General features: G+C 39.7%; 2 protein-coding genes across 2 annotated transcripts in view; both read left to right on the top strand.

Moving 5' to 3' along the window:
- Window positions 1–1,053: 1,053 nt before the first annotated feature.
- ndufa12 (NADH:ubiquinone oxidoreductase subunit A12) lies at window positions 1,054–3,104 on the top strand. Its single transcript, XM_020646602.3, has 4 exons — window positions 1,054–1,201; window positions 2,043–2,128; window positions 2,642–2,729; window positions 2,852–3,104. Exons 1-4 carry the CDS (start codon window positions 1,113–1,115, stop codon window positions 3,030–3,032), a joined length of 444 nt encoding a protein of 147 aa, XP_020502258.2. The 5' UTR covers window positions 1,054–1,112; the 3' UTR covers window positions 3,033–3,104.
- Window positions 3,105–6,493: 3,389 nt separating this feature from the next.
- Window positions 6,494–13,131, top strand: part of tmcc3 (transmembrane and coiled-coil domain family 3) — a 45,074-nt gene continuing 38,436 nt past the window's right edge. Inside the window, exon 1 of the mRNA XM_065951351.1 lies at window positions 6,494–6,697. Coding sequence (XP_065807423.1) covers window positions 6,653–6,697 — 45 coding nt within the window. The 5' untranslated portion in view covers window positions 6,494–6,652. The remainder of the gene's footprint in view (window positions 6,698–13,131) is intronic.

Below are 13,131 nucleotides of genomic sequence, written 5' to 3'. Positions count from 1 at the left end.
AAAGAAAGTCAGACCTTTTTATGAAAAACAGATCACATCTTGATTTAGATTACAACTACATAATAAGTAATAATCAACTGTGTGTGTCTGTGTGTGTTTAATGGTTGACAATAAACAGAATATTCAGTTATTTTACATTCCTTTTTCGATATTTTCGGGTTAGGGTTCGCTCTATAAATAAGGATTGATTGATAAATACACTCTTCATTATCAGTAGTATAGTACATGTGATTATTAAATGGACCACTTACATACTGAGAATTTATTTTATTTTATTTTTATTTATTTTTTTCGAACATGTTTTAAAAATAAAATAAAAATGTACATTTACAATCAAAGCATACTTTCTGTAGTGGCTCGATTATTTTTCCTTAACCAGTCCATGTTCGAAAAGGGTGTAGGATGAAGTTAAGTAACTTATCCAGTCCGACCCCCTTTTTATCTTTTTAGCTTAATAAATTAATCCAAGACTAAGATTTAAAAAATAAAGTCAAATAATACAGATAACTAAGTAACAAAAGCAACAGATATAATGTATTACACACATTAATTGGTAGACGGTACAGACCTTACAACGGATATTGATTCAATTTTCCCATTGACTGTTCAATTTTATATTTGTTAAATATGTTATTCTTGAAAATGTGTTTAAACTTTCCTAATGTTTTACTTGGTTTCATTTCATCCATAAATTAAATGAACACCCTTTGTTGTAGTACAGTGTAGTTTCATGTTGGTCCTTACTGCTGTTTTTTTAACATAAATATTCCTCTGAGATTGTGTTTACTGTAGAATCCTACTTTTACTAACTATTATTATTAGTTTCATTTAATCTACAAGAAAGATACAATTTCAAATGTATTTTATGGTAAGTATGGTAAGATAAACATAAGATAACTTCTGTTCATAATTTAATTGTCTGCGATACATACTAAATTATGTCAGAATACATAAGCAAACGTTTATGTCAATGTGTTGTAAAGAATAGTGTAAGTTGTCAAACTGATAATTCACCGTTATTAGCATCCATGTGGAACTAAAGATCGACAGAGCGTTGGTGTAACCCGGAACTGTTTTGTGTTACGGAACGTTCCATCCTCGTCCGTCTAAAGATGGCGCAGTATATGAACGTAGTCCGAAGGGCTTTGGGACAAATAGGAGGTCATGGAGGAGTTAAAGGTTTTCTCGTCCAGTTATTCAGGTGAGTGTGATAAACTAGTTTTGAAGAATTAAATGAAGTGTTGTCAGTGACGGTTTGAGCGTTTTAAAGGAAAGAAATCAGCTGTGAAAGCCCGGTGTTAGCCGAGTTAGCATTTTGACAGCTAACTGAGTCTGAATCAACAGTCTAATAAAAGCTGTTTTAAAAAGGCCGGTGTGTTGGTATAACAGACCTAAATGTTTGATATACATATTTTAAAAGATTTGAATTGTTTTCTATATTTAAACTAGCGCTGGGAGAAGCGAAAACATATTTTCTTTAATTTTATTTTTTAATTTTTAATTGTATTTTTTGTTTGTTTTGTTTTATTTTATTTTATTTTTTTATTTTTTGTTTTGTTTTATTTTATTTTATTTTATTTTTATTGTTTGTTTTATTTTTTATTTTGTTTTGTATTATTTTATTTTATTTTTACTGTTTTGTTTTATTTTTTATTTTATTTTTACTGTTTGGTTTTATTTTTTATTTTATTTTTATTGTTTTGTTTTATTTTTTTATTTTTTTGTTTTGTTTTATTTTTTATTTTGTTTTATTTTGTTTTAATCTATTTTTTAGATTTTTTGTACATTATTAATTTTTCTTTTTATATTTAAATTGTACTGTGTTCACTTTTTGTTTGCAATCTTTGCTCTTTGCTGCTGTAACACTGTAAATTTCCCCATCGTGGGATAAATAAAGGATTATCTTATCTTATCTTAATGCTGAATTAACGTGATGAAGAAGAACTACTACTATACTACAAGTTTAAATTTAGTTTGTCACAAAGAGTTCACTTTATTGCTTTTCTCAGTGAGTCTGACTTTGAATATTTCATTTTTTCCAGGGTGAATGATGTGAAGACGGGAGCCCTGATTGGAGTGGATAAATATGGAAACAAATACTTTGAGGACAAGAAGAACTACTTCTTCGGTGAGTTGAGTGAAAAATAATATCGATGGAGAAGATTCTTCCAAGTTGTTGTTAAGAATTTGTTGCTATTTTATTTTTGAATCATACTAATGTTGTAAAAAATGTCCATACTATGATACGTTTTGCCAAGTGATTTAAAATCAAAACAATATCTTTGATTTTAATAATTGATAGTATCAAAAAGCTGTAATGATTTGAATTTAAAAAAATATTTTTAGTTATATTTAAACCTCATTTAAACGCTGCTTTCGTATTTGTGCCACTTCAACAGTGTGCAGGGGTTTGTTTGCTATTTGGGGTTTTTAAAAAGAAGAAATGATCAAACATTAGGTGTCTAGGAATTCTATTTTTGTTGCTGTGATATCAAAATAAGTATCAAAAATGTTTGATTTTCACTCATCTCTAAGCTTAAAATTCTGGTATCATGACAACAACCCTATATCATACTTTCGATACATCTCTGTTAGAGGCGTCGGCTAAGACATGTGTAAGTAACATCTTATCTGTGTTCAGGACGTCACCGCTGGGTGATCTACACAACAGAGATGAACGGAAAAAACACCATGTGGGAGGTGGACGGCAGCATGGTGCCAGCTGAATGGTACGGCCTACAAATCATTCCAGTTATTACCATTTTAACTTAATTGTCATCAAACACAGAAAAATTAAAAGAAAGAGGAATTATCCTGACACCGCATCTTCTTCTTCTTCTTCCCTACTCAGGCACCGCTGGCTGCACTGCATGACAGAAGACCCCCCCACCACGCACCCACCAGAGCCTAAGAAGTTCCTGGCTGAGGTCCATCAGTTCAACGTCAGCGGTACCTCCCAGCAATATGTGCCCTACTCCACTACCACCAAGAAGATCCACGAGTGGATCCCACCAAAAGCGGGAGCTCAGTGAACTCTCTGACCACCTGTTTGTAAATTATGTTACCCTGCCATGTCCTCAATAAAAAAAACTCTATACAGACGACATACTGGGGTGGTGCCTTATCTAAAGCTTTATTATTATCATTATTTTGAAGTGTTACCCACGGGTAAATAAATGATTGTGTTGATGGTTTCAGACAGATTATCAGGGGTATCCTCTTACCTCTGTGGCCAAATAGTCCAAATATATAAGTTTATTAAAACATAACAGATAACAGGTATCATGTGTCCAGACAAAGAAAATAAAATAGATAGTGTTTATAAGTTTGATTTAGAATATGATTACCTAATAGCCTTAATTACCCGGGCAACTAGCCAGATATGGGGCTGAAATATCTCAAAAGTTAACATATTTAGATTTATTTTTTTAGTTTGATCAACTGACCATACAGGGGTACAGGGGTATTCTTGTTCCTCACATACTGACATACTGAGTTCAGTTATGCCCGCGGCATTAAACACTTCTTCCACCATCGATCTGAAGACGGACACGAGCAGCAGAGATGTGAGGATAAGAAGCTTACAGCGCTGGCTGCTTCATGTGAATCACAGTGAGATTATGCTGAGCCGAGGGAAAGTTTGCAGCGCGCAGCATTTCACACAGAGGTGTGCAGAAACCTCGCAGAGCCGCCTGCTCAGAGTGTGTGTGTGTGGAAGTGACTGAACAACGAGTCTGTGGCAGAGTTCCTGAAAAACTTTGGGAAAGGAGGTTTGTGTGCTTTGTTATTACTTACATTTTTATTTAAATTATAGGTAATTCATTTAGGATGATATGCCGGTTAGTTTATGCTAAAGTTAAGTCAGGTGCGTTGAGCTATAACAAATGAAGTTGAACTAAGTCCTTTCTGTGAGAGTTATAAAGTGCAGTTTGTTTTTGTACATGTTTAGGAGAGATGCTGATTCAAACATTATGTTCAGATAGATAGATTTATTTTATTGTCCGTCCCAACAGTGACAGATATTCTCATTTGACAAATCTCAAACCATAAACACAACTTACATTAAAACACAAAGAACAGGCAGAAACCTCCTTTATTGATAATATAATTTATTTTATCCCCATAATTATTAATGTTGTCTCCATGTATTTTAAAGAATGGCAGCCAAGCCAAGTTTTATGGACTGAACCATCTGAAGTGAAAAATGACATTTGGATGATTTTATATTAGTGTTTTGTAGCTGATAGAGTCAATGATTGTATTCCTTGTTCCAGGGCTGTCACATGAGGAGGTTCACTGTCTCATCACTTTTTCCTCGGGGGGATGGTTTGGAGGAAGAAGATGAAAATGGAGAAGAATGTGAGCTGAAAGTAAGTGGATCAAACTCTCTGTAGTGATGTCTAATGGCCAACAGGGGGCGATCCTTATCCCTTATTCCTCAGTCTGTGAGTCAGCCGTATCTGAGCAAGATCAAAAAAAAGGCTTTCAGCATCTTGTTGAGTCAGCATTTCAGTGAACAATACTTTCCAGTTTTTTTAAATTTAGAAACCAGAGCAGACTCTGCTTGCAGGAATGAGGAGGTATAATAACCAAACCCCTTGAAATGAATTAAGAATAATGAGCTGGAACGAGCTTTGACAGATTTAAAAAAGAAAAAAGAAACAGCCCTAGAGTGTGTAATGTTATTTGCTCTCCAACACAAAAATGTTACATTTGTATGCAACGAATAGTTTGTTTTCTCTTTTGTTTGTCTGCCTCTCAAATTAGCCGAGAGCCATTATCTGATTCATGCAATGCAAAATGGAGCGGATAATGCCTCTCAGCCTTTTATAGTTGCTGATGCAGCGGTCTGTTGGAGTGTGGCGAGCCACTAGTGAGGCCAGCTGGGTACCAGAAAAGAGGCTAAAGAGGGTCATCTTTATGTTCCAGACACACTCCACATCTGGCCGTCTTCCCGCCTCGATCGTCTGTGCTCTCAACCGTCACATCTTTTAAACGTCTCCATCATTTTTTCCTCCTCCTCAATTCTTCCTTCTCCTCCGTTTAGCATCACTTGTCTGCGGCTGCTTTCCTCCCCGTCGCCCCCTCTGCATCATTCATGCCTGGATATTTTAGAGCGTTTGTGTGTGTGTGGGGGAGATCCCTTAATGAGGATTTCCAGGCTTCTCATTTCATCTGTAAATTCTCTAAATGTTAGCTGTGCCTAATGGGGCGGAGTGGGTGGGGTGTGGGGGAGATCCCTTAATGAGGATTTCCAGGCTTCTCATTTCATCTGTAAATTCTCTAAATGTTAGCTGTGCCTAATGGGGCGGAGTGGGTGGGATGCCTTGGGGTCTTTTATTTGTTAGGCTTCTTCAACTGAGTGTTTTGCTGTTAAAACACAGAAAGTGTCCCAATTCAGACCACTTCCCGTGTGTGTGTCTCTGCCCATAAGAGGAAAACTCAGAGATAGATAAGTGGAAGGAAACGTCAGTCCCATGTACTGAAGATATTAAAAAAAATCAGCGTAGGTTTTTAAATGGACATGATCACACTGAAAGTAATCATCGACTTCATGGAGGAAACTATGACATGTAAACAACTGATTTCTGCTTTCCTGGTGCAAATCGAGCAACCGATGTGTCAACTTTATTCTACTGTGAGGAGCTTTGATTTTGTGTTGACCTTGTGACCTTTGCGATTCTGTCCTCCTACATGAGTTTGTTCTCTGGAGAAAAAAATCTCATCCTGCTTCCTTTTAACTGTCTCCTTGTCAGGAGTTAGTGACCTCTGCCTCGGAAAAAGAAAAACACAAACAAAGTCTGTTTTTTTTAGCCGCTTGAGTAAAGTGTAAGTATCTGGAATTTATACTGAAATAAAGCACTTGAGGAAAAATGACCCGTTTACAGTGCATTCCACAGCTAGCCGTTATATCAGCTGGATGACAAGAAACAGCACTGACCCCGCTCCCACTCCCACTCTGCCTTTTGAGCATGAGTGGGAGTACACACTCCAGTGTCACACACACACACACGCACAAAAGCACACACACACGCAGGCTGCTGTGTTATCTGGCTCTGCTGTCAAGAGTCTCCATCCTGCAGAGTGCGTTGTGTTCCCCCCCCTAAGGGAGATTCCTCCTGCACTACCTCAGCATTCCCACACTCATTCAGTCCCTTGAGTCCCCTCCCCCCCCCCCTTCCCCTCGTCCTCCTCACCCCCTCTCTCTTACCGTCTCTCCTCATCTCTCCATCCTCTCTGTCCTGATTGGCAGCCGAGTGTGCCCATGCAGATAGGGATCACAGAATTTCCGACTCAGGCTGCCTTCATGCCTTTTAAGGTGGTGTGTTTTCCCTGACGGGGCAGAAGTGTTGTTTGAGAACAGTCGGGGAACAGGAGAGCTTGGGAACGCACCTCAGGACGAGGCGGCGTGTAGCGCAGGTCGGGATTAAAGCTTTGTAGAGGTGCAAAGGGAGCTAATACAGGAAGCAAAAACATTTCTAAAACAGAGGGTTGCGCACACACACACACACACACACACACACAGACACTCCTTCTGTTGGGTCGTCCTCACGCTTCAAAGTGGCAGACAGAGCTCTCTGGTGTGTGTGTGGGAGGGGGGGTTTCTCCTGAAGCTGCTCTTTGACCTCAGGCTGGTGAGGACGAGGAAGGCATGAGGAAGAATCACAGCGCTGCGCCGCTCATCTTTGTGACAGAGGTTAGCATTCACATTTGTTTCTTCTACTGAAACAGCTTTGTGTCTGTTTTTTTTTCACACTCCCCCCCCACCACCCATCCTCCTCCTCCTGCATGAAAGAACGGCTGCAAAAAGGTCAAATGAAGTCTGAGTCACATGGAATCAGCAGGGTGTTAATGCACTTTTGAACTTGACATTTTACAGCATCATGTGGAGCTTTAGGTAGAAAAAGTTTACCATTGATTTGTGTTAAAGCTGCAGGACTTAGCACCTGATACAAAGGGTCATGTGGTGTTTATTGCAGCTAACCCAATGACTGAGAGAGTTTGTGTTTTACAATCAGACTTGATCGAGGAAGTTGCTTTTTTAGCAGTTAGAGGTTGAGTCAGACAAGTTTCACCACGTCTCTCTCACACTATACTTGTGTGTCTGAAGCATGTGATTGGCCCTTTCCTGCTGAGGTGGCTTCCAAGGAATGTGTATGGCACATGTCCTAAACTGCAGAGCTACATTTACTCTTTTTCTTGTAAAATATAAACTTAGACGTCTCCTATTTTTGCCTGTGAGTGCTCAAGCAGGAGGGGGTTTTTCGTTCCTCCTGTCTTTATCTGTCTGTCACAATCTTGGCCGCTCAGTCAAAAAATGTTTGATCTGCTGAAAGGGAAGCATCAACGCGCTGCGTGCTTCTTGCCTTTTTTTTTTGTTTGTGTTGACACTCTCTGTTAAGTGTCTGCCAGTATACACACAACATGTTATGTAACCCATCCAGTATAATGGAGCTTTTCCTGTCATGGCAGTAGGCTTAAAAGTCCACAAACAAGGAAATAGTCGAAAGGAAGAGGCAGCTTCTTTTATCGCTCCGCAGTTTGTTTACACCTCCTCAAGGTCTGCAGAGTTCTGCAAGTCTATAATAAGACTTGATGAGTGTTTTCACAGCTTCTGCAACCCTGATATGTTGTGGAAGTCTTCAGTGCACAATGTCTCCCACAAAGCCGTAGAAATGTGGAGATCCCTCCCACTGGTAACTGTGGTCACTGTCATCGGTTTGCCATGGTAACCATCACAGTGTCTCGGACACATGGCTTTCAAGAAGATCTGCTGTTATTACCTCCCCCTGTTCTCTGTCATTAAAACTGAGTGTGTTTATCCCATAGCAAAAGGAATACGTCAAAGACATCACAGTTTAATGTGTCAACAACTTTATTTTCCAGCTAATTTGTGTGTGTGTGCTTTTATCCTTGCGTGCAGTGTCAGGCTCTTAAGAAGAATTGATGCAACATGAGGACATTTGACGGCATTTGTTATTATCAGGGTTACTTCAGGATACGATTATAACTCGGGGTTGTGGATGAGGTGATATTTAAGTGCTATGATGTAATCAGATTTGTAGCATATTGTTTATAGCGCTGTGGCTTAACCTTTACATCTATCAGTGTGCTGTTGCAAACCGATGAGCATGGCTGTTTTTTTCATTTTTATCTTCAACCATGCTTGGATTTTTTTGATATTGAACCCCAGAGGATGAATCCTACTGCATGTGTGGTGATCTGTTGGCTTTTTCTGGCATTTCTTCCTGCGCTTTCAAGTACCCTCTTTTTGTCTGCCTAAATGTTTAAAGTCAAAGATTTTCAACTTTACAACCCTGTTAAAAGTGAAAGTGATGATTCATGACCGATGTCTTCATTGGATAGGACAGGAAAACATGGAAAGAGAGCGAGAGAGAGAGACACAGTGCTTTTCTTCCCACCCCCCCCCCCCCCCCCCCTTGATTCTCCTTCCAGTTTTCCATCTGAAACATGAAATCCAGGACATCAGCGTTATTTGGCAGGATTAGGCAAAAACTCTCGGGAGAAAAACAAACTCCTGGTACGAGTTAGAGAGCTGAAGCTGCAGATGTGGAAAAGATGTTTTTCATCACCCAAAGCGTACTAAATATCAACATGAGCGTACATGTGACATCTTTAAAATGCTGATTTTGACCAAAATGGTTTCAAGCTGGAACATTATCATTTGTTAAAACTGTTCCAGTGTTCATTGTCTTATCTTTTCTGTGGTATTTAAGCCACCGGGTTTTTTTTTCATGGTTAACAAAACATCTCAGTCACTTGACACCCCGAGGAGAGGAACCTGACAACTTCATCAACCTCAAACCTTAAACCTCCCCCCTGAGCTCATCACACTGATTAGACCTGCTGTGTGTGTGTGTGTGTGTGTGTGTGTGTGTGTGTGTGTGTGTGTGTGTGTGTGTGTGTGTGTGTGTGCGTGTGTGCGTGTGTGTGCGTCTCTGCATGAAAGATTTATAATTATTGTGATGAGAATGACCTTCAGTGACAACGACCAAGTAGATCTGTACAAGCTACATCTGTAGACACTCACACACACACACACACACACACACACACACACACATACTGTAGAAGCTGTCATCCTATGGTCATCATCCATTTCTCATCATGTTTGTCACGGATGCACAGATCAATTTGTTACCATGGCGACAAGAGATGATGCCAGCAGCTCTCATTCCACCCTGGTGGTCATTTCTCTTCAGCTGCACATGACGTGTGTAGTTTTTTTTCCTCAGATTTTCCTATAATAATAACATAACTAATACCTGGCAGTTTGAAAAAAACAAAGGTATTAGTAGCTTTATATTTCAATAAATACGATATTTGGAGGTATTTATAGAATGTCTTCTATTCTAAATTTCTGAAATACTGATACTACCAATATCATATTTAACCCCATGTCCCAATGTTTGACCTTATTTATAGCTCGTCTGGCATTCAATGCAGTGTGTGTGTGTGCGTGTGTGTGTGTGTGTGTATGAGTGTGTGTGAGAGAGATTGTTTTCAGTCATTTAAGTTGGAAAGCGACGGCACAAGAATTAACATTTGTACATTTTCTGTCCAATTTGTATGAATATCATTACACCAGATATTACATTTACATATTGATACATGTCTGGTTAAATCAAAGTCAAACACAGAGCTGTGTGTTTGTGTGTGCATGTGTGTGTACTCAGTTCCACTTTAACCTTGTCTGTGTCAGCCGTAGCCTCTAGCTCCCTCCTGTGAAGGTGGCAAACCGGTTTAATCCTTTTCCTATCGTCATCTATTTAATCAGGGAAGTCAGCAGAAAAAAAAGAAATGTTAAGACTCTCTCCCCATCTTCTTAATGTCACACCGTCTTGACTTTATGTACAATCCAGTAGCCGGTTTATCAGGTTTCTAGCTGCTAAACAACAACACATCTGACCTTTATGGAGGCTGTAATGTTCAGCTTCATTTTCAAGCTGTTTCACAGACATGTTGAGAACCGAGAAAGAGCGTATTCTCATAACAGTAACTAACGGTAGACTAAGAACCAAGATACTGGTTTAACAAAAACAGAGAGAGGAAAAAAGGCTTAAAGTAATAACTTATTATGATTTCATAAGAGACATTTATCCGCCTCTTTGCTGAAAACTTGATTAGATGATTCTACAATTCAATTCTACAACTCACTAAGCAGGCACTGTCATCCAAAGCAATTAAACATCACAGAGGAAGAACAACACGAGCGAGGATTTAGAAAGGAGGAAACATTGCAGTGAGTCCAAATGAACAGCTTAAAGTGTGATTGGACACACAGGTGCTGACAATCTGCAATCTGAGGGAGAATTACTGTCAAAAAGTGGCTCCTCCACCCAGTGTCTCCAGGCAGTCCAGGGAAGCGGCGGCTTGTAGTAGCCAATGGACGGTGGTGAGTTTTCAATGGCGTCAGGTCGCAGTACAATCAGTGATGGTGGCGGCAGCAATTACGGTCATGACTTCACATAACTGTGATATTGGTTTAGATCAATTATAGAACCATAAAATACCTCTTTCAGCATTTTATACTGGTCTGTGGTCGCACCAATATAAGAGATGCAGTCCACTTTTCAGATGAAAAAAAAAGCATTAACAGTTTGTCTCCAGAGAGTTTTAGCCACCAGCTGTTGAGTAATGTGATATATTGTGGTGGTGGTGATATGACAAGCTGTTGAACTGTCACCTTTAATCTCTCTGATCACTTTAATTTCACACACCCCGAAACTCTCAGTTCTCTTTTAACTCCCACGTATCACCACCGCTGTCATTTATTCTACAGTGAAAAAAATAATTAATACCTTCTAAGGTCTCAAAGCACTCGGAAAGACAAAGGGTTTGAAATGTCACAGGCTGGTGATGCAGCGGTGGGCAGTGATGTGGGCGTGTAGCGGGATCACACATGAAAAGTGTGGCTGGTGCCCCCTCCTCCCCTCCTCCCCTCCTCCCCTCCTCCCCTGACACGCTTTGAAAGTGTGACCCCTTAGATATTTATTTCAAACAGCTGCCTGGTGCCAGTGTGCGCTCAAAGGCTGTCCTTTATGAAAGCATCCGCGAATTCTGATCGTGAGGTCAGCTCTCATTTACTGTGTGGCTGCAAATGATCACTAAAAAAAGACATCGACTGAAGCTGAGGGACAAAAACAGGCTTTACACATCCATATGAAACAAAAAAAAAACAGCTGGACACATCTCAGGTAAAAACAGTGTCAGAAGTACTGACAACAAGAACTTTTACCTAAGATACCAAACTTTTTTTGTGAGAGAAAGTACAAAAGTATTTGCAGCAAAACTGTAACTTTAAAAACGATGTAAGAAAATGTATCTGTATGCAGGGGGAAAAATTGGGCCAGTTTTTGGGCCATTTTGCCTTTATTGAATAGGACAGCTGAAGAGATTGTTTGGCATTGGCAGAGAAGATTTGGCAAGTTTGTCATCGGCGCAACCCACTCAACTCTGCTGCTCATCCCACAAATGTATGTCATTTACAAATGTGACACCATTTAAAAAGGGAAATGAACAGGCTTTATTACCAAGAGGCATTGTTACAACAAAGAAATAATCTACCAAACACAAATGTCCTTACTTTTTGTGTTTAAATGTTTAAATATGTAGTAAGATTTAAAACACTCCAACCAGCCTGTAAAAAAGTTCACCATTTGTGAGTTTTTAATAAAAAAGAAAGGGAAAGCCAAGACATGCCCCACATGTGGGGCTATGTGTTTATTATTAGTTTATTATTAGTCTCCAATAGTGGAGTTAATACCAGCGTCCCCTCCTGACCACATAAATACCCCCCTCTCTGTTCTGCCTACTCAGAAGACCATCTGCTTCATTCCCAAATATATGCCATGTTGTTTTCTTTCCCCGTGTCTTTTACTCTCAAAGAACTGTATGCAATAAAAATGCATCTGGGTTTGTGAAATACTGACCGTGTGATTATCCCTGACAGTAACGCATCTCTCTACTGAAGACAGACTTTAATTTACCCGCCAGAGTCCCTTCAGAAACGACCAACCCGATGTTTTTTTTTCATTCTCAGCTTGTCCATTCATGTGCCCCATTGATTTAGTTCCCCTGCTAGGCTCGGACAAAAGATAGTTCTGGAAAAGCAGGGAACCTTAACCCTCCCTCTGAAGAGATTCTATTTTAAAAGCTGAAAGGAGCAAAAGGAGGAGGGGGCACCAGAGCAGGAGGGGAGCTTCTTCTTTTTTCTCTGTTTGAAAAACACAGAGATGCTTTTGAGGTCGAGAGAGAAGCAAAGAGAGCAAGAGAAAGAAATAACAGAGAGGGAATTAAAAGATCCTCATCGGTTCAAACTTAATCTTGTTATAAACGAGTTACCAAACATCAAAATAATACAACAGGTATCATTTTAGTTTAAACCCTTGGTTCTCAACTGGTGGGTTGGGACACAAGAGTGGGTCGTAGAACCATTTTCAGTGGGTCTTGGATGTGTGCCAGGGAGAAAAAAAAAGTGCTTCAATTTTAAAGGACGTGTTTCCAATGTCACGGCTAGTGCACTAGTGGGGAAGTTTATTACCTCTCTAACAAAGTACGTGGTGGTAATGCACCTCGAGGCTGGTTGCCACTTCTAATAAACAACAAAAGAAGAAGAAGTGTAAGGCTGTATTTTATGCTACCAGTTTCACATTTTGAAAGAAAAATAGGACAATTCATTTCTTACATTAGAGACAGAGAGTATAAAAACCTTGTATAATTAGAAATGTGCCATCAGTCCTGCAGGCCTTGGTATCAGGGACCCTGACCCTGCAGCTGCAGTGTGTTTGATAAAAGCACGTCAGACCCTGTTCCCTGTGCTTATTGCTTGTCTCTGGTGATATATGTGGATGCTTGGCCTGATTAGTCACCGTACCCATTGCCAAGCAGCAGCAGCCGCCCTCATGCCCTTATAACCCCTCTCCTGCAACATGTTTGTCTGCAAGCAAGCATCATTACTCGTCCGCTACAGCGCCTAATGGGGCTTATCAGCATCAATCGCTGCAAAGTGGGAAAAAACATCAATGTAGTTCAAACTACCCTCGATGTCAAATCCATCTTTTTTTGGCAGCGTCATCCAGAGGGATTACACATTTATTTCAGGGTGAA

This window comes from Labrus bergylta, chromosome 23, assembly GCF_963930695.1.
Source record: "Labrus bergylta chromosome 23, fLabBer1.1, whole genome shotgun sequence".
NCBI classification, from domain to species: Eukaryota; Metazoa; Chordata; class Actinopteri; order Labriformes; family Labridae; genus Labrus; species Labrus bergylta.
Note: the sequence above shows the minus strand (reverse complement) of the source record. Positions and strands in the feature narration are given on the sequence as shown.